We start from the raw sequence: 21,151 nt of genomic DNA, 5'->3' as shown, positions 1-21,151 counted from the left end.
CGTGATGAACACGCCCAAGATAGGGCGTAGGTCGTTAAGGCAAAATAAGTAAGTAATCAAAAAAAGTCAAAATATATTTATTCAATTTAGGCTATAACAAACACATGAATGTCAAAAAAAATCTACCACCAGTTTGGAAAAACCTCTGGTGAGAAGAATCCGGCAAGCAACTCAAAGAGGTATATGTTTTTCTAAACAGACTTACAATATTATTAAATGATATCTATACATCACAAGTATTTAACACAACTAAACACAGTAGATTCGCTATTTGAAGGGATCGCTAATGCGGATCGGAATTATTTCCAAATATCCCTTTCCATGATATATAATCATTGACTTTATAATACGCCTTAAATATTAATGTCTTCTTGAAAATAAATCTGTATTTTGTATCCGTTTCATTTGTAATATTTTTTGGAATTTTATTATAAAAACGTATGCGCAATGTCCCAGAAACGACTTTTTGGTTTTAGCCAGTCTGTGTTTCTAGTAGCCTTTGGCTCATCGACGTTAGTGGGAAAATCGCATATGTTCTTCCTAACATACATGATTATTTCAAAAACAAAAAGCGACGGCAGGGTTAAGATACCTTCCTTAAAAAAAAGATCAAAGATTCACGCGTCTTCAAATTATATATATTTTTAAGGGGGCTAAGCTAATATGTCAGCAGCGGTAGTTTTATTTTTGACAAAATATGTGAAGTATTCAATACATTTATTCAATGAGTTTACTTGCAATACTTGGGATTGCAAATAAACGCCTCTTATATTTATTAATTAGGTACTTTGCTATCTTGCATTATGGTCCCATTTTCCTGGTCGGTAATTAATGATATCCCTAAAACTGTTGCTTAGCCAGCCACTCGCTACCACGTTAATCCGAATATGATTCGAAGCAGGTACCTTGACGCAAACGCAGTAAGACTAAATCAGAACGTGCAATCTTAGGGGACTTGGGACATTACGAAACTAAACATATTGTTATGTAAAACATATAAGAGACGTGGTTCTGTGTAAAGATCCCAGACATCCCGTAAGCATCGGCCAGGCGGGGCATACGCGGCAGAGTGAAAAAAAAAAACTAAATTTCACATTTAATTATGTAATTAGTGATTTAGTGGAAATGTCTGCAATATGGTTTATTTCCGCTCTCATTTACTTATGTACCGCACAAGACCGTAAGTTGGAAACTAATATAAATTTATATTACACGATATTTTAATTATTGAGTAACCAAATTAGATAAGCCCAGTCAAAATTACAGATAAAAAAAAACTACATTTCACTTGTTTATAAGCATTGTTCGACCCTGAAATTGATAGTGTTCACCACAGTGAGCATGATTCAATTACTATCTTTTGTATTTTTTAAGGAAGAATTTTTGGATTACCTATAACGTAACGACGAATCCGTACTAATATTATAAACGCGAAAGTGTGTTTGTATGTTTGTGTGTTTGTCCGTCTTTCACGCCGTAACGGAGCGACGGATCGACGTGATTTTTGGCATAGAGATAGAGTATGGGCCCGAGAGTGACATAGGCTACTTTTTATCCCGGAAAATGCACAGTTCCCGAGGGAACAGCGCGCGATAACCGAATACCACGCGGGCGAAGCCGCGGGCAAAAGCTAGTTTTAAATAAATATTTTAACAGCCTTATTCATAAATAATCCTTAATTGAGGTTTGATCGGTCTGTTACTTAGCAGACTGATTAAGCTTGTTAGACGGTTGTTAAGAAGTATTCATAAACGCTTGCTAGCATTCTGCTAGTTGTTGAGCTGCTGATAGACGGATTAGACGCGTTATGTTGGCCACCTTGAAAAATCAAAGACAAAAAATGGCCTCATCGATAATTAGAAAAAAATTGACAGCAGTGGGGTGGGATTCGCCGTTTTGATTCTTTCTGATTTATTTTGATGATTTTTAAAAAGTGATCGGAAATGCGTGCAAAACGCAATAAAAATAAAGATTTTTTAATAACATTCACAAAACTACTAAAGGCACTAAAATCTAACAAGCGAATCAGAAGTTATCGACTCTCAAAGTTACATGATTGCAATGGTAATGATTTTTTTATATTGGTAAAGACGACATGTTGACGGTAATGACGAAAATTTTATAATAAAATATGTACTTTTTTTGTTTTTAATCACTCTACTCATAATAAAATATCACAAAACAACGGCTTGAATAACAATAACAACAATGACAACCAAATAGTATAAAGGTAAGGAAAAATTCTTAAGTACATACATTCAACGATGAAGTTATTTTTGGATAATTCTGTGGAAATCAAGTTATTCTGACAAATAATTTTAATAAACTATGTTTAATTATAAAACTAAATAGAAACCTTAGTAATAGCCCAGTAAAATTAAATAGCATAATAGTTATTTTAGGCCACGAGGGAACTTTATTTACACATTCATAGAAGTTAGTTTTATTTAGTGTACCTAGTGACGTCCCTTTTGCAATGTTTTATTTTAATAAATCACACGTTGTTCAAAATTTTAAAACGAAGGGTTTAAAAGAATCCCACTAATATTATAAATACGAAAGTTTGGAAGTCTGTTTGAATGTTTGTTTGTTACTTTATCATGTCTAAACCGCTGAACCGATTGAGATGAAATGTTTTAAGCTTTCGTGATTTTCACTCGTAGTCAAAATACCACAAACGGGACTTATCACGCCAAAACTCACGAGTAATATTTACTTCGACGTTTCAACCACACTACAGTGGCCGTGGTCACGAGTAAACTGAAGTGTAAGGTATCAAGTCTGCCTAGCAGCACGATTCCTTTGAACTACCCTCACGCGTAACACTAACAACGTCCGATCTTCCCTCCGAACAGTCATCATGATGCCGACACTTATTTATAACAACATTCCATGAAGACGGAAGCTTATATCCATCGTCCCTGTTGAAATTTTTGTAATTTTTGATTTCAACCGCTTCACGGTACTAGGTTTTTGTAAAATATATATATTATTTTATTTTAATTGCACAAACCACTTTATCGCTTATTACATTGTATTTTCACAATAGCTAATATTTTTCGAATTGACTTCAGATTGAGGTAGTTTGGAAGTGGTAAGTGGTCTTGAATTTGCCTTTTCGCAGGAATATGCCAGTTTTGTTTGCTTGGATTAGAGAGTTTTCCCGACTCCCCCAAGTAGAAAACAGTAACATCATGTTTTTTCGGCAGGAATATGCCAGTTTTGTTTGCTTGGATTAGAGAGTTTTCCCGACTCCCCCAAGTAGAAAACAGTAACATCATGTTTTTTTTTTGAAAAATGATATTATTATCCTAATGAGCGTAAAATAGCTTGTGAAAATATAAATACAATTGTGGCATTGGTTTCTAATAATAAAGATTATCGAAAAACGCTGTACAAAGCATTTTCGGCACAGTAATATAAAGCTAAAACTCATAGTCACAGACGCTCTAACATTTTATTATGGTTTTAATTTTATTTGCTTCTTGAAAATTAGCATTAATTACAAAGATACAACAGATCATACATGCCCCGATTTTATCGTGGACAGCCTTTTACTCAAAATTAAAAATATTTTAAGGGTGTCTGAGTTTATCAGTTAGTTAATTACGTAGGTAACTAAATTAAATAAGTTTTGAGATGCTCGAAATTAAAGAATGGAATACATCTGTGTTTTTAAAAAGCAAATTTATTTTCAAATAGAACGCAATAAGCCATTTTCTCAATTAAAAAAAAAAACGATGTTCCAATAATTTTACTACAACGCTTCCCGCGTTTTTGGCCTGAAACGACGGAACTAATCCGCGAACATTTGCGTGCCATGATCAGAATTGATTTTGTAATTTTATTTAAATTGACATTGTTTTATTTAATCTTATTTTATTCAATTGGTATTATGCTTTAATGTAATTTGTGTGATTTAAGCTACAGTCATTAACACCTTGTATAACCATTTATTTAGATACTGGGTTGCCGTGCATTACTCCTGATGGCAAGCCCGGTGACTGTAAGACGTTAGAAACGTGCATACCTCTGCATAAGCTGGTCAAAAACGGAGTCCTGTTGCAGGTGGAAACCTTAAACCTACTTCGTGACTCATATTGTGGATTCGAAGAAGTTACTAATAAACCTAAGGTGAGCTGTTTCTTCTCATTCGGCAGTGGATTGGACCAAGCTTCCAATTAACTAGAAGGGCTATTAGAGACGAACTGCATTTCAACTGCAATAGAACAAGTGCTCGCAACAGCCAGACCTTCGTTAAAGTAAAAAGGCTGAAAGTTACATTATGGTACTCGTATTAATTAAAACAGGTTAGACCCTGAACTATGAGATTTGGATATAGAGAGCTTCGGAAAATATCACGAAAAATGAATGAAAATTGATATGTATGGGGCAGTAGCTACTAGTAGTTACGTTGCAGTTAGAATACATTTCGTCTACAACGGCCCTAAAGCGAAAGCGAGCTGTGTCAGCTTACATATCTTGCAAGGCAAGATGACAGGGTGTAATTGAGAAATATAATCATTGTTTATACAAGGTGTTAATCAAATAACTGAAAACCTCAGAAACCTCAACTGACTTTTTTCATTTAAAGTTAGCTTATTGCAATTATTTTCAAACACCTTAATTATTTCAAAAAGTATTTCGTATATTCTGCTCTAACTCCACACTCGTAATTTGTACCTGTCAGTTGCGCTTTGCCGTTCTTCAACTGATCTTAGAGACTTAGAAGGAAGTCAAACTAACAGCAAAACAGCAAGTATTGAATTATCGAAATAGTATTCTTCTACTCTCGATTTTGTATATAAACTACTTTCAGGGATTTCGTTATTTAATTAACACCTTGTATATTATCTATTCTAATCGTATTTACCACGATTTAGCATTTATAGTTTCTCTTATCAAGGCACTTGTCCCACCGCCGGCGAGCAAGCGATTAGCTATTGACTATTTTCTCGCTCAAGAAACGAACAATTGATATAGATCCCGTGTCAATAAAAAAAACACACACACAGTAATAGTTGATCGCTGGCTGTTCACACTGCCGCCGAGAACTCTCTCCACTAGTTTATCCCAGCAACAGCTATCAAAAATAAAACTCGCATAGCGATGCTCGCTTGGCGATCAGAACTCACACCGACAGAACAAACAGCTGTCGTTTGAATATACAGTGCGAGTAATCGCCCGTCGCAATCATATACTCTCATATCCCAGCGACAAAACTAACAGAATTTCGGACTCGCTTCTCGCCGCTCGCCATCTCATCATCATCGTTGGAGGTTGGACAAGTACCTTACGTTACCAAAGACGTAAGAACATAGTTCTAAAACTTATCCCACATTACAGGTGTGCTGTCCTTGTGTAACTTTAGCAAACAAGACAGAGGCAGGGCAGTGCGTGAATGTTTTCGACTGCGACCATATCAGAACAAGACTGGCTACACCCCCCGTCCCGCAACAGTATAAAGATTACGTGAACAGCTTAAGGTAGCTCTGATTTTGCATTCAATATATTTCTACCAATATTTTTTGGAATTAAAAAAAAAATTCAACAAGTGTCGCTTGTGTCCTGTGACGAGTGTAAGAAAGCAGGTAGTGTAATCACGAAAGTTTAAAACGCATAACTTTTTACAGGGTAGTCCAATTTTGATAATTCTTTATTTATTGGAAAGCGTATACCCCAAGGGTGGTCTCATATAAATTTTGGAAAAAAACCCTAAGGGTAAAAAAACAGGGCATGACTGATCGTTCAGTCACAGATTGTAATTTGTAATGTATGACCAGGCGTAACTTTTTACAGAGTAGTCCGATTTTGATAATTATTTTTTTATTGAATAGGGTATACCTTGTACTCGTATCGTAGTTGGTAATATGTTTAAAAAAAAAACCCTAAGAATAGGAAAAAAGTATTAAAATAAAAAAAAATAACAAAAAATTTAATGTCACTTTTTTCCGTAATATTTAAAGAAGAAGAAGGAAGAAAATAATTTATTTATAACAGCAATGACACATTAAGGTTAGGAAAAATAACAAGAAAGTGTTTATTTGTGTTGTGTGTTTTTTTCTTTAATTTTATGCTATAAGTAGTTTATAAGTATTTTATTTGTAATTATTAATTTTGAAAAAAAAAATGACTGCCATGTTTCGTACGGCGCATTCATCTTGGCAATGATGAATGAATGTCTTTCCGAAAGCGCTGGTAGTTTAAAAAAAGATGCCGTGTAAAAGAGCCCATTGCGGTGCCGCCTACTTACTGAATAAATGTTTTGACGTCCAGATGGCCTAGTGGTTAGAGATCCTGACTACGAAGCTTGAGGTCCCGGGTTCAATTCCCGTGTCGGGGCAGATATTTGTATGAAAAATACCTACGAATGTTTATTCTCGGGTCTTGGGTGTTTAATATTTATTTAAGTATGTATCTATCTATATAATGATATTTATCCGTTGCTACGCTTTAAGCTTTGCTAAGCTTACTTTGGGACTAGGTCAATTGGTGTGAATTTGTGTTTATTTTATTTATTATTATTAATTTTAATTTATGTACCTAATATAATTAGGCAATCGGGCATCGAGTTAGGGCGCCACGCCGCTGATAGCCATAGTAACTTGGTGCAACCCACACTTAATTATTTATCCCCAGATGCGAAGGAACCGCCTTCTTCAGCGTATGCTGCGGACCCCCACCCGACTTCGAGTCTGTGCCCACACCAATACCAAGAGGAGCACCCTTGCCAGCCGGGCCTAGAATTGATGTTCCAACTAGCACTCCACCCGAGTCTATAAGTAGTGCTCCAAGTCCAACCACGCCTATAAATATGGCTCTACCCGTAACAACCACTCCGTCTGAGAATGGAGATACGGCTAGTTGCGCCATGAGCGCCCAACCGCCAGATCCCGCAAGCGGTTGCTGTGGCTGTGGTGGTCCCTCCCCCAAAATTTTTGGTAAGTGATTCCGAGGACGACCAAAGCGCAATGACTCGCGTATTATGCCGACGCAGTCCCTACTCTACTGTTTTTTTTATTAGGTAAGTCGCCTTAAAGGCCAAAAACACTAGATTTAAGTTTTATCTGTTTCACGAGGTGCTTTATAAGAGATGGCGGCGTGCAGCCGGTAGGGTATAATAAGGTATAAGCGGGCAGTTCTCCGCAACTCGACGTCTATGTGCGCCTATTTTGCGTAGCTGGCTATAGGCACTATTCGTGCCAGCCTAGCTCCTGGAGGAAGCCTAGCAGACCCTTAATGTTGCCGACGACTTCCTGGAGCGACCCCGATGATCCGAGGTGTAGTGCCCTGTAGTTCGCCACGCCCGTGCAATCCAGTACATGTGTGTGGCCGTTTCTTCTTCCACCATGCATGCTCTGCACAGGTGACTGTCTGTAACACCTAAATTATATAAGTGTTTGTTGAGTAAGGCATGTCCAGTCAGGCCTCCGACTAGCAGTCTGAGTTGGGGTCTCCCATATCCGCGAAGCTTGCGTGACAATCCAGGGTTGATTGTCGGGAGGGCTGCTCTGGTCTGCCTGCAGGGTGTTTAGGTGTGTCCAATGATGTTGGTGCTGATGATGATTGCACCTTGGTGTCATGGTGCAGTTTGGCGCGTAGCCATCGAAAAGGCAGGGATAGAATGGGTATCGGGTCCGAATACCTTCATCTCCGAGCCCCCTCTCGCCAATCGGTCTGCCGCGTCATTGCCTCGCGATCCACTGTGTCCTTTTATCTATTGCAGAGTGATGGTGTTTGTCTCACTTATCCTCGTCAGGGCTCGATGGCACTCGTATATTAGCCCTGATTTAATCGACTAATCGTATTGCTCATTGCTCTGTAGGGCTTGCAGAAGCGATCTGCTGTCAGAAAGTATTAGGATGAGGAAATCCTGTACCTTCTTGGATTTGATTGCTGTTGTTGCTATTATGATTCCCATGCATTGAGAAGAATGTGGCTTGCACCTTCTCCTTAAATATTTGAGAACATTCCTTTGTTTAATATGCTTATATATTATATGTATTATGGTCATATATATAGTAGTTTATTTATTTATATTGTAGTTTATGTATTATATTGTTTAAAGCACTGTATAGTAGCTTCCATTATTTTAACTCTTAAACTCACCCTTTGTCGGACCCTAACGTATTGCTCCTCTCCTCTCATCCACTCAAAGGTTGACTGGTAGAGATCCCTTAAAGGGATAAGTCCGCCTTTGTACAAGTATCTTAAAGTTTGTCAGTTGTATTTTGTTAATTTTCTTTTGTACAATAAAGAGTTTACATACATACATACATTCCACCTGGAAGACGGTATTGTAGGCTCCCATCCCAACGGCGTTGAGATATTGATATTCAGGTCCTCTGAGTGTGTTCCCGAACCTGTACCTGTTGACGTATTTGAGCCATCTATGAAGATCTTAAGCTCCCTAAGGTTGAGACCTTCACCTGGGTCTTCGTGTAATTGTATCCTGTATTTTCTATGAAATACGTATTGTTTGGGTATCCTGTCGGTGACCGCCTCAATGAGCGGTTCCCTGTTTACCAGTTCGCCAAGTATTGCTGTGTGTGGAGCTCTTACACCATAGGTCTTTCTACATAGGTTTAGCTTCCTGAGTCTCACCGCAGCCGCACCTGCCTCTTGTTGGATAAACATTTCCAACGGCAGCAAGTTCAGAAGGGCTTCCAGAGCCGCACCCGGAGTACCCGTGGTCGCCATACATGCAACCCAGCCTTTGGAGTCGTTGTAATATTGCTTCGACGGTGCTGTCTGGTTCGTGGCCACCACACCACTGCGCCGTAGCTGATAACGGGTCTAATGACAGATTGGTAAAGCCATAGAGTTATTTTTGGGGTTAGTCCCCAATGCTTACCTATCATTCTACGGCACTGCCAGAAGGTTATTGTAACTTTGTCAATCTTGCTGTTGAGATGGTTGCTTCAGTTCAGTTTGCAGCCGGGAAATATCCATTATGGACGACTGGGAAGGGAGGGCCCAGACAGTGCCGGACTCTCACCGGCTAAACAAGCCGGTTGCGCGTCTTTAACTCTCTGAAGCTTATTACGTGGAGGAAAGGGTCGGAGGGGTTTCTTGCAGTCTATGGTTAGGGTTCTGTACAAGGTACCCTTATAGTTCGGGCATGTCCGTCTGCTTGTCCCTCCGCGGCTTAGCTTAGAGACTGTTCCTACTAGTGCTGTTGAAAAAAAAAAAAAAGCGGGGACGAATTACTTTTACTCGCCTTTGCCATAGTATGGGATATCGTTGAATATGCTTCTCAAAAACAATGCAGATTTACAGAGCATTATTATATTATTCTGTCAGCAGGGCAAGAATTCAAAACAATATTACTGTCTAGATTTTCGAAAAGGTTCAATGACCAAGTTTCTGCCTTTTATTAGGGTAGTATTTGTACATACTCGTACAGTTACTGAGCAAGCGTAGTTTAAAGCATATTTTTGTCCTATTCTCACGATGGCATCTCTAAAGTTATGCAGCCGATCTACTTCCAACAATCAGTCTAATAACTTTTTAATTACATCAGGTGGTACAGATGCTGGGATCGATCAGTATCCATGGCTGGCGCTCATAGAATATGAAAAGGAACATCAGATAAAGCTAATGTGCGGAGGCGCGCTGATCAGTGGGCGCTATGTCCTGACTGCAGCTCACTGCGTGGAGGGTCCAGCAATGAATAAGACCATCCCGTAAGTAGCTGAACATGTAGCTAAGATCTGCCTTCTTCCCGGCCCTCTTCAGCCAATTTGTAGCTCCATTTTATGAATTTGTATGCAATAGTCTATGGATGAAACATTAAGTTAGCGATATGACATTACCTACTTGTTTCTTGTTTTTTTTTTTATCTTGTTTTTGTTTAATGTTTTATAGATAACATTATGAAAACAAGTACGAAGATTGACATCACTGGGAAACAGTGTTGTGAAAAACGCTCATTTCGAGGCATGAAGACTCGAATCCTGAAGACTCTCGAGGCTAACGACCTAAACGCCGCAAAGACGGTTTCTTGCATCATGCGCATAAAATAAGCCAATTTAATTCTCAAATATAGTTGAGACTTTAAGACTCTGGAGTTTTAAGGGTTCGAGTCTTTAAGCCTCGAAATGAGCGTTATCGACAACTCTACTGGGAAATATATTATTACACGATTTTATATTAGCTTCCCCTGTAACTATTTATCTATGAAAGGAAATCTTTGAACTCGATTTTCATCAACTTCTTATTGCCGTATTGACACGAAACTTGGCAATAGGGATGTTGACGCCATTAAAAAATAACTCGAAGGCACGACTCCAGTAAAAAAACGCTTTATTTTAGCCCTGAAAACCAGATTAATTTTCGATTTCCTGTAAAATTAGATTGTTTGTTGCTTTGTACTAACTGACACATTAAAAGATGATGAAGATCTGGAGCGACAAAGAAGGGCCATTGCTATGCGGGGTAACATGTTGGCGCGCCGGTTCGCTCGCTGCTCGGACCAAGTCAAAATATCTTTATTCGGGGCTTACTGTCAGGCGTTCTATACGAGCCACTTGTGGTATCGTTACACCAAAAAATCTTTCAGTAGACTCAGAGTGCAGTATAATAATGCGTTTCGTGCTATACTGCAGCTACTGTGGCGCTGTAGCGCGTCTGGCATGTTCGCCGTGAATAGGGTAGACGACTTTTACGCGGTCATAAGAAAAAGACACTGGTCTTTTGTTGCGAGAGTGAGCGATTCGGTAAGCACTATTGTAAGAAAGTGAGTGCGACGTGCTACTTTGGCAATAAAATTTCGTTGCTGCGCGTGTAATGACGTTAAATTGTAAATTTTAATTTTAATTGTATTAAATTGTACGGGTTTAAAAAAAAATATGCCTAAATAAAGAAATTTATTATTATTATTATTTAAAACATATAAATAAATAAACCCGGATTTTTAATCCCACGGAAAAAATGAAAACAAAGTTTCGTCATTGTCAAAGTGACATTTCAGGGGATTTTAAGGTTCTGTTGTTGCCATGTTTCGATAAGAGCCGTTTTTACGGGAGACAGCTTGTAAGTCGTCTTTTGACCGAGAATTACTCGGACCGTAATCCATCTTTTCCACGTCCATCCATCTATCGTCCATCTTTTTGACGTAATAACAGAAATAGAACGCAGAAAGTGGAGATGGGCAGGACATATTGCTAGAATGGACCACAGTCGGTGGGCGAGAAGAGTCCTGGAGTGGAGACCCCGTGCTAACACTCGCGGTAGAGGACGACCACCAAAAAGATGGACAGATGATATCCGGCAGCAAGCTGGCGTAAACTGGATGCGAGTGGCAATGAATAGGCAAGACTGGAAAAGTAGAGCCCTATGTCCGAAGACGGGCGCTATAAGGGCTGTTATAGATAGATAGATAGAATCCATCTTTTCATACAAAAATTAACGAAAAACAATGGAAAATGTATTAATGAACAACTTAACTACAATAAAAATATAACAACAATGTCGACAGTAAAAAAAAAATAACAGAACAAGAGTCACTGGCAAACGATTACGAATTCAGTCTCGAATGTTAGTGCATTGAAAGAAGTCTCGCGTCAAGCGGCCTACAGCTTAAAAACCCGGGTGTAACACCAGGACAGGACAATAAATAAATTATGCATACGAAAACAGTACTCTTTTTGTAAATTAATATATCAAAGCGTAGTAAATGCCAAAGTAAAGATTTTCATCAGTAACTTAAAATATATTATCATGATTAAGAAATACAGTTTTTAATGGGAAGTCCATTTCTGGCAAATGTGGAAAGAATAAAATATATTGAATTCTGCAAATGTTTTTTGATAACGGCAACACTTTTGTTTACATTTTTTCCATGGGATTAAAAATCCGGGTTTAGTTGATTGAGTTGTCATAAGTCGCTATTGCCATTAAAACTCTACGGGAGAATTGAGTTTTGACAGGTCATAAAAAGTACGTCAGTTGATTGGTGGTGTCAAAATCCCTATTATGCGTAGTTCTGAAAATAATACAATAATATGGTACTATCAAGCTGGCTTGATGATGGAGGTACTGAAACTCTAAGATAAAACAACAAAAACATAACCTTGCCGTGTTTGAGCTTGTAAGAATAGTCTTAGAGAGGGCTTTGACCAAAAATGGTATCAAGGATCTACTAATGGATCAGCAAGGAAGACATTGGGACTTGAAGACAGAACGATCTAACCTATGTGTTACGTATTTTTCTGGGCATTCTCTTTTACGACAATTCGTCTCGTATTATTTTCTGATCTTTTGGAATCTTAGTAGATTAATAAGAACGAGCTAGTAAAAAGTTGCAAGCATGAGGCTGACATAGTCACTTTGGAGTGCAAAAGCTTCGTTATAAAATATTTTTTAAAAAAAGTAACACTTTATATACCAAGCTTGATTCTGCCTTTATTTCTTCTCCTTCAACCTATTCCTTCTTTGTTTTCAGAAAAAACGTCCGTCTTGGGGAATACGATACTGCAAACGAAAAAGACTGTGTTGAGCCTGACGGTGGTGACGAGGGTGAAAAGGACTGCACCTTGGACCCTGTTATCATTCCAATTGAACATATCATCGCACATCCAGAGTACAACCCATATTCTCTGAACAAAAGGAATGACATTGCGTTATTAAGATTGGCTTCCATACCTGAGTACACGGGTAAGAGACAGTAACTGGACGAGGACGTTACACGTTAGGTCTGTCCTAAACCGGAGATTGTGTATTTTCCACAGTGAACAAGAATACCACCAATTAGAAATTTGCTTGTTCATTGTTCACATTCAAAAATAAATTAAAACTATGAGCTATATTATGCCTAGCCTGCCGGCTTTTACATAAGTACTTACTTTTTGTGATCTTGATCTATTTTAGTGTGCTCAATTAGTCTGTATACCGCACTAAGCAATGTCACAATTATTTTTAGATTTAAGTGAATAATAATTTAATTTATATTTAGTTTTAATGTGTGGACCCACTGAACTGTGCCTTGCATGACCATGCTGAGTGGGTGTCCTTTTGTAGCAACTACACCGTTACATGAATTATATGTTTTTCACAGGCTTTTATTTAGTTTCACCTGTCTCGTTGTCTGTCTGTTTGTCTGTAATCAAATATTGCAAGTTAAATTCGACCAACTCCAGAAATTCGGCATACTTATGTAAATTGCGTGACAATACAATAATCTGGTAGTGACATCCTGGTAGTCCGGCCAGGATCGTCTCCGCGGGACGGATCTCTTCAACGGTTAATGGCATCAACTTGAAATTTGGTATGCAAATGTAGTTTGGGTGACAATGCAAGTACAGTACAGTCTACAAAAAGTGCAGTCAGCAAAATAACCTTATTTTTAAAATGATTTTTTTACCAAAAACTTATTTTTTAGCTTTATTATTGTAGTAGTTATTCAAAAATGAATATTGACTATTCTATTCAGTTCTCTTCTATTCTATTCAATTCAATTCTATTCAATAGGTTTTAGTATTAATAGGTACAAGGACTCCTTCAAGCGTTAGTTATCTTTCAGAGTTCGTCCGGCCGATATGTCTACCCACCGTAGGCACAGGGAGCTTTCAGGGGACCCACCTGTATGCTGCGGGATGGGGCGCTGTCAGTACCAAGAATTCTCATAGTAACGTCAAACAACACGTAACGCTGCCATTTAAGACCATGGACGTAAGTTTACTAATTTATTTGTCACTAAAAAAGTTCAACATTACAATAAAAAAACACAAAAAAGACGTTAAAAATTAAAATAAAGTAATTAGGGATTTTTGGACGTTGTCTTCGTCGCTACCCTAAAACGACGGAACGCAACACCATCCGGCCAGAAGTCAGAACGCAGGAACATTTGCTGGTGGTTGGCGCAGGCACTAAAATCTAGTTAAAATCTTAAAAGTACTGGACTGAATCTATTGCATTTTCTATTGTTTGTTGTATTTCTGTAGTATCTTCAAGCAGGAGGCTGCGATCAACCACCTGCGGACACTGTCACCCACTGTCACTCTTTAGCAACCTACGATAATTTTAATTTTAAGTTGAAGCAACTTCTTTTTCAATGATGTTTAGCTTATGCTTATGTATAGCTTATTCAGGTAACAGAAACTTTGATTGATTTCTTGCACCCATTTATTGTTATCATGGTCTATCTATACATGTCGTAGGTACCTCCTGTAGTAGCCTGAACTTTCAACTGGTACACGCACGGGTTTTCACGACAAATCCGACAGGCTTATCCATCTCCCAGACTTGCCAGATATGTTGACAGACTTATCCGGTAAACAAGTTCGTTGATTAGCGATAAGATATTTGAATACCTTTACCTATTGGTCTCTTTTTAACCGACTTAAAAAAAGGATGAGGTTCTATGTTCCAATGTTTCTATTTTTTTTTAATGTATGTTCACCGATTACTCAGTCAATTGTGGACCGATTTTCAAAATTATTTTTTTAATCGAAAGGGTATTTTTCTGAGGTGGTACCATTGTCACCAAGTCAAGATCTAATGATGGGATCCTAGGGAAATCGAGGGCAAACCTCAAATTTTATAGGCACACCTATGGCGATTTTGGCATTTTTTGCATTAAGATGAGCATTTACATTCAGAAAGTATCATTTGGTAACCTGGACCTGATGAAGAAGACCGTTATGACCAATGGAACTCATCAAAGCTAAGTAATGCTCGCTCGTCTATAAACGATCATGATTAATATACCTAGATAAGCGACTAAGAAGAAGCCTTAAGTTAATGATTCTTTCGAACTGATCTGATGCTGAAGCCAGAAGGTAGGCAACGGAACTCTGTTATAAAACAAAGCAACTAAGTCGTGTTACTAAGGCTACAAATCACAAAAAAATGAGAAATAAAGAAAATTTTTAACAAAATAGTAAAAACGACTCCAAAAACATAAAAATAAAAAATGGAACCGACTCCAAAGCCCTTGAAAATAGTCGGTTTACTTTTTTGTTAAAAAAATCTTTAATTACTTATCTTGTTTTTACGTAATATTAAATAGATAACATTATGAAACCAAGCACTAAGATTGACATAGACATCGAATATGGCATCGACTTGAAATGTAGTTTAGATGACGATGCAAGTAAGTACAGCAAAATGGAATGTATAATAACATTGACCTAATTTTTTTTTAATGATAATTGGGTGAATCAACATTTTAGTGTTGTTATTCTGTCCCGTGACTTAGGAGACATCAATGATACACTTTTTTAGAAAAATGTTTGCAATTTATACCTACTATTAGCACGCTTAGGAGATGAGCCATGAAGGAATAGCCTTAAAGGCACTGTTACACGTTATGCTCGTTACTAGCATGCTTTAAACATGCTTATGAGCATGCCACTAATGAGCATGGTCATGGACTGAAGCAAACGCCTTCGCACTGCTTATTACCTTTCCCCCTTCCACCTCCGTCTCGAGCATGCCACTAATAAGCATGCTCGAAAGTAGCATGCTCTCTTGCTACTAACGAGCATAGTTTTTATCAATGATTTGCCCGAAAATATATCCTGCGCAACCCCATATTTATATGCAGACGATACTAGCCTAATTTTTAAAGCTGATAGTTGTGAAAGACTGTCGGAAATGGCGTCCGTTAGTTGGTAAAACCTTTCTGAATGGTTTGACGCCAATGGGCTTAGGCTAAACTGCGTTAAGAGTTTTTATATGGTTTTTAAACGTGCGGTGAATTCTACGGACTACGCACTCGATATTCCTATCAGTCGAATGAACTCAATACGTTTTTTGGGAGTTGACCTGGATCCCTACCTTAGATTCCATGATCACATAGACAGTATCACAAAGAAACTAGCAAGTGCATGTTGTTCTTTAAAGGCTATGGCAAAAGTTGCTGACGAGCATACCTTGAAGACCGCGTATTATGCTAACGTTGAAAGTATAATTCGTTATGGAGTCGAAGTGTGGGGTAATAGTACATCGATTAATAAAATTCTCTTAATACAGAAAAAGTGTATAAGGTTGATCGAGGGGTACTTTCCTGAAACCCATAGACATTTATTCATAAAAAACAACATCTACACAGTAATTTCCCTATACATATACCAACTTTGTCTTTATGTGTTTAAAAACTTAGACACATTTAAATCAGTAAACGACTCCCGAAGATACCCGACACGGCGCAGTCTGGATCACGTACTACCTGAGTCGTACTTTTTACAGTATAAAAAAGCATAGGTTATGTAGCAATAAAGGTTTATAATCACCTTGATGTTGACATAAGAAAATCAGTAAACCTGAGAGAATTCTCTAATAAGTTGAAATCTTATTTAAAGTTAAGACCATTTTATGCCCTTAACGAATATTCCGCTAAAATATTTGACTGATTCATGGTAAATGCTTGCTTCGTCTATATGTAACTCATCTATACTTTATTCATCCGTACTTTATTGTATTTAATTTAATTTTTAATTGCATACATACATTATTGTATTTTCTGGTAGTCCAAAGATTTTGTAAATTATAATTGTACCTCTTTTGACATTATTAATAATATTTATGAGAAGTGTAAAGATGTTTAGTGACTTATAATGAGAAATTAGAATAGAATGAATACTTTTGAAATTTTGTATTAGTGTAATTCTCTGAATTGAAATTGTATTGCATGGAATTCTTTAAAGCAATAAATGACTGAATACTGAATAAGTACTAAATACATGTGTAACAGTGCCTTTAAACTGTCACAACTCCTAATTTTTAGTGGATTTGTACCCCATAAATATTTTTATTGCTTATGTCAATCCAATTTATATAAAGTGTAAACAAAGCGATTATATTAAAATTCCTGTATAAACATTCAGTATTCAGTGGATCGCATCAATAACAATAACATCTGTAATTCGTGTCTTTTAACTAGACGTTTTTTCACCAAAATTCACTTGATTTCAATATTTAACTTTCATTAGAAAAATCTTCGTCAAAACGTTATTTCTTGAATGAAACATGGATATATACCTAATCTGTAGTAGAATATAGGTACAAGCGTAGAGATAGATGGTGGAAAAATCGCAACTTTAAAAATTTATTAATGCTCGATTTAATAAGCGACTTTTATTTATTTACTTACATCAAAAAAATTAAAAAAATATTTACTGCTTTTGTAATTGAATAAACAGTCTTTGGAATTAAATCAAGTTTTGTAAGTAATAAAATAGACAAAAATACTTTGATATATTAAATTAATAAATTAATCAATTTACTGAACAGATTAATGATTTTGCACTAGGTTCTAGGTTTTCACATGTCTATGGTCGGGTAAATGGCGTCTTTGTTTACACTTTTTATAAAATTGGATTGACATAAAGCATAATAGGTCTCGAGTAGAGTAGATATAGACTCTCGATACGTTACCATGGCAACAGGCTACACTGAAAACTTGACTGACTCAATTATTTGTATTGACAGGACTGTCAACAAGCCTACAAATCCTGGGCGCGTTCATTAGAGCTCTGGGACCACCAGATGTGCGCAGGTGGCGAGGCTGGCAAGGACGCCTGCAAGGGTGACTCCGGAGGACCTTTGATGCACTACCACCAGATTAATGACACCAAGTCCCATTTCGAGATGACAGGCATAGTCAGCTTTGGTCTTGTGTGGTGCGGCACGGAGAACGTTCCCGGCGTATACACTAAAGTGTTCGGCTATTTACCATGGATTCATAGCAATATTCAGCCTTGAATTAGAAATTCTAATAATAATTAGGGTCTTTATGTCGACGCAATAAGAGCGAAAAACGCGAAACGACGTTTACCGACGGGAAGACGTCTTTCTAGCTATTATTGCGAAGATGTAATAGTAGATTATTGTCGTGGCCTGGAAGTAGGCAATTGCTGGCTGAGTATGAGTATTAAACGGACGAGCTTGCGAGTCCGTTTAACTAATACGAAGCCAGTAATTGCTATTCCGGCCGAGACTAATATAAAGCTTTTCTCAAAAATGGTGAATAATTCTGAAATTAGAATAAACTTTTTCTCAAAATATATTATAAAAATTAATTTTATTCCTATATTTTTCTTATGCTTTTCCGCCTTTTTTCATTAAAAATAAACTGCAGGTGTATTTTTCCACCGAAAACACCACAAGCTATTTCAGACCCAATAGAAAAAGTCCGGAGTTCCAACAAAATATCTGATACCCGCCATTAGACTTGGCTGTATACGACTTGTGCCAACATTTCCATGGCCTTTTTAACTTTAAAAAAAAATGTGACTGATTGCAGGCGCGCTAATTCATTATTGTCGAGCTAGCGCGCCTGCAATCTTTTTAACTTTTTAATTTTTCGCTGACCATAAACTATGCACTTCACCTTCTAATATGTAAAGAATAATGTCAACTTTTACGGGCATTTTTAAGAAAAGCATTTTTTGGTCGGCTTAACAGTTGGGACCCATTATATATTAATAAATTACTTACTTACATTAGGTACTAAGAATTTTTGAGTTGGTCACGATTTGAATGGGTCCAAACTGTTGAAGTTTAAGTTAGCTACTTAATAGAGTTTTAGAACTTTTAGACCACTACGTCCACGTGGTTTTTTCTTCTTTTGAGTACTTAACGGTCGAGTTTTTTTATTTTTTAAATTTCTTGTTTTATTTCATACTTTTTTGATATTTCTGTGAAAACGGTAAATAAAAAACACATGACTTGTATATTTTTGTAATCTTTTTTTCAAATCCCTTCATTTTGATACCCAAACCAATAAGGTTTGAATAAAAAAAATGTAGAAACAATTTGGCGCCACAAATCCGCCATTTTGATTTTTTAAGAATTTCACGAACCCAATGTCGTATCATTTATCAAAATCGGTTCAGCCGTTGACTAGTTACGAGAGGACATAGGAATAGACATACATACATACGGGTCAAACACATAACCCTCCTTCTTCGCAGTCGGGTAAAAAGATATATAGCAAGTGTCACGTTAAAAATCTATTAAGCATTTGTTATTTTAATTACATGACCTGAGGCCTTAATGTCTAACTACACTCGTAATCACTTTATTTTACCACTAGCTTCTGCCCGCGACTTCGTCCGCTTGAAATAGTAATTTTGGGAAGTATTTAATTTATATAGGATATATCTATTCTGCCAATAATAGTACATAGAAACTTCTACGGTTTACCAAAAATAACCTATTTTAGTACATTGCTACAAATATAAACTATTTTTTTTTGTTCTTCCATACATCCATCCATCCTATGTTCTTTGGTAAAACATATTTTTGCGAGTAGCCATATTTTGCAATACGACGTGTATTCTAACCCTGCCAAACACAAAAGGACTAATTCTTCATAGTGAACTATTGACACCTTACGTCCTTTATTGTAAGTCAAGGCATTTTTTACTAAGCATAGCTACACATATTTCCGATAAATATACTTATACGTAGTAACTTTTTTGGAATTTTCAAGTAAATAGGTCGAAATTTGAAAAGCGCCAGATCAAATGTTTTTTAGGGTTCCGTACCTTAAAAGGAAAAAATGGAACCCTTGTAGGATTACTTTGCTGTCCGTCCGTCCGTCTGTCTGTCAAGACAAGACCCTTTATCTCGTAAACGCGCGGAGTAAGGTATATATCGAGTTGAAATTAAAACCCTAAACTCAGGTCAATAGTCCCGAAAGCTGTGAAAAATCACACCTCCAGTCAAGGCAATCAAAAAGCTACAGTCGTTAAAAATGATGTTTTCCATACAAATTCTGTTGAGAAAAAGTTATAGGGTAGGTACTTCCGGCTGTCCTAGAAACTTGGAATTTTGCATGAAGGTAGCTCTTATAGCACAATAAATAAGAAAAATCTGAAAATCATAATTTTTCATGTCGTACTGTCTATGTGAATACCATCTAAATGACCCCACATTGCGTACATTTTCTTATGAGCTTAAAAGGCTCTGCTAACACTGCAACCATCCCCTCTGCTAACATCCCCTCGCAGGTAACATTTTCAAAAACGCCTTAAACAAATATCTATTTATTTCTTATAAGTAGCCCAATGAGCCAGTTTCATAATCAATAAAGAACCATCGATTTATCTTCGACAATGACGATCTTCCATATAAAGTTTCATCCCTATTTCACCCCTCACAGGAAGAATTTTTAAAAAACGCGCGCGCGAACATATGTATTTATCTCTTATCACGTTTGCCCAAGAACCAAGTTTCATAAAGAACCATCGATTTATCTTAGACAATGACGATCTTCCATATAAACTTTCATCCCCTATTTCAGCCCTAAAAGGAAGAATTAAAAAAAACGTGCGAACAAATATCTATTTATCTCTTTTCACGTGCCGAAATGGCAAGTTTAATAAAGATTCATCGATTTATCTTCAATAATGACGAACCTTGCGTAATAAAATTTCATCCCCTATTACACCCTCACAGGTCGATTTTTTAAAAAACTCAAACAAATATAGAATTATTTCTTATTAAGTGCCTAAATGCCAAGTTCATGGTTTTATCTTCGATGCTACGAACTTCCACCATATAACTTTCATCCTCTATTTCACCCTGAAAGCCCTTTTTCGCGATAAAAAATAGCCTATGTTTTCCCAGGTCTATTTTATCTCTGTACCAAATTTCATTAAAATCGGTTTCAGCGGTTTAGGCGTGAAAGCGTAACAGAACAGACCGACAGAGTTACTTTCGCATTTCATATATTAGTATGGATTTCTTTATTAAGTGCCTAAATGCCAAGTTTCATGTTTTTATTTCTTCGATAGCTACGAACTTCCACCATATAAACTTTCATCCTCTATTTCAACCCCTGAAAGCCTCTTTTTCCCGCGATAAAAAATAGCCTATGTTCTTTCCCAGGGTCTATTTTTTCTCTGGTACCAATTTAATTAAAATCGGTTCATGCGGTTTAGGCGTGAAAGCGTAACAGACAGACAGACAGAGTTACTTTTCGCATTTATAATATTAGTAGGATTTCTTATTAAGTGCCTAAATGCCAAGTTTCATGGTTTTATCTTCGATAGCTACGAACTTCCACCATATAATACTTCATCCTCTATTTCAAACCCTGAAAGCCTCTTTTTCGCGATAAAAAATAGCCTATGTTCTTTTTCCCAGGGTCTATTTTATCTCTGTGTACCAAATTTCATTAAAATCGGTTCAGCGTTTAGGC

General features: G+C 37.0%; 2 protein-coding genes across 7 annotated transcripts in view; one reads left to right on the top strand and one right to left on the bottom strand.

Annotated features, from left to right (window-relative positions):
• mim (missing-in-metastasis) overlaps window positions 1-21,151 on the bottom strand; it is a 300,696-nt gene that overhangs the window by 142,817 nt on the left and 136,728 nt on the right. The gene's annotated exons all lie outside the window — the stretch shown is intronic.
• LOC141440481 (phenoloxidase-activating enzyme-like) lies at window positions 1,017-18,677 on the top strand. The gene is made up of 8 exons (XM_074105005.1): window positions 1,017-1,180; window positions 3,962-4,134; window positions 5,347-5,486; window positions 6,640-6,941; window positions 9,524-9,686; window positions 12,446-12,657; window positions 13,523-13,671; window positions 17,434-18,677. Exons 1-8 carry the CDS (start codon window positions 1,126-1,128, stop codon window positions 17,704-17,706), a joined length of 1,467 nt encoding a protein of 488 aa, XP_073961106.1. The 5' UTR covers window positions 1,017-1,125; the 3' UTR covers window positions 17,707-18,677.

This window comes from Choristoneura fumiferana, chromosome 22 (genome assembly GCF_025370935.1).
Source record: "Choristoneura fumiferana chromosome 22, NRCan_CFum_1, whole genome shotgun sequence".
Lineage (NCBI taxonomy): Eukaryota > Metazoa > Arthropoda > Insecta > Lepidoptera > Tortricidae > Choristoneura > Choristoneura fumiferana.
This window is presented reverse-complemented; position numbering and strand designations above follow the sequence as displayed.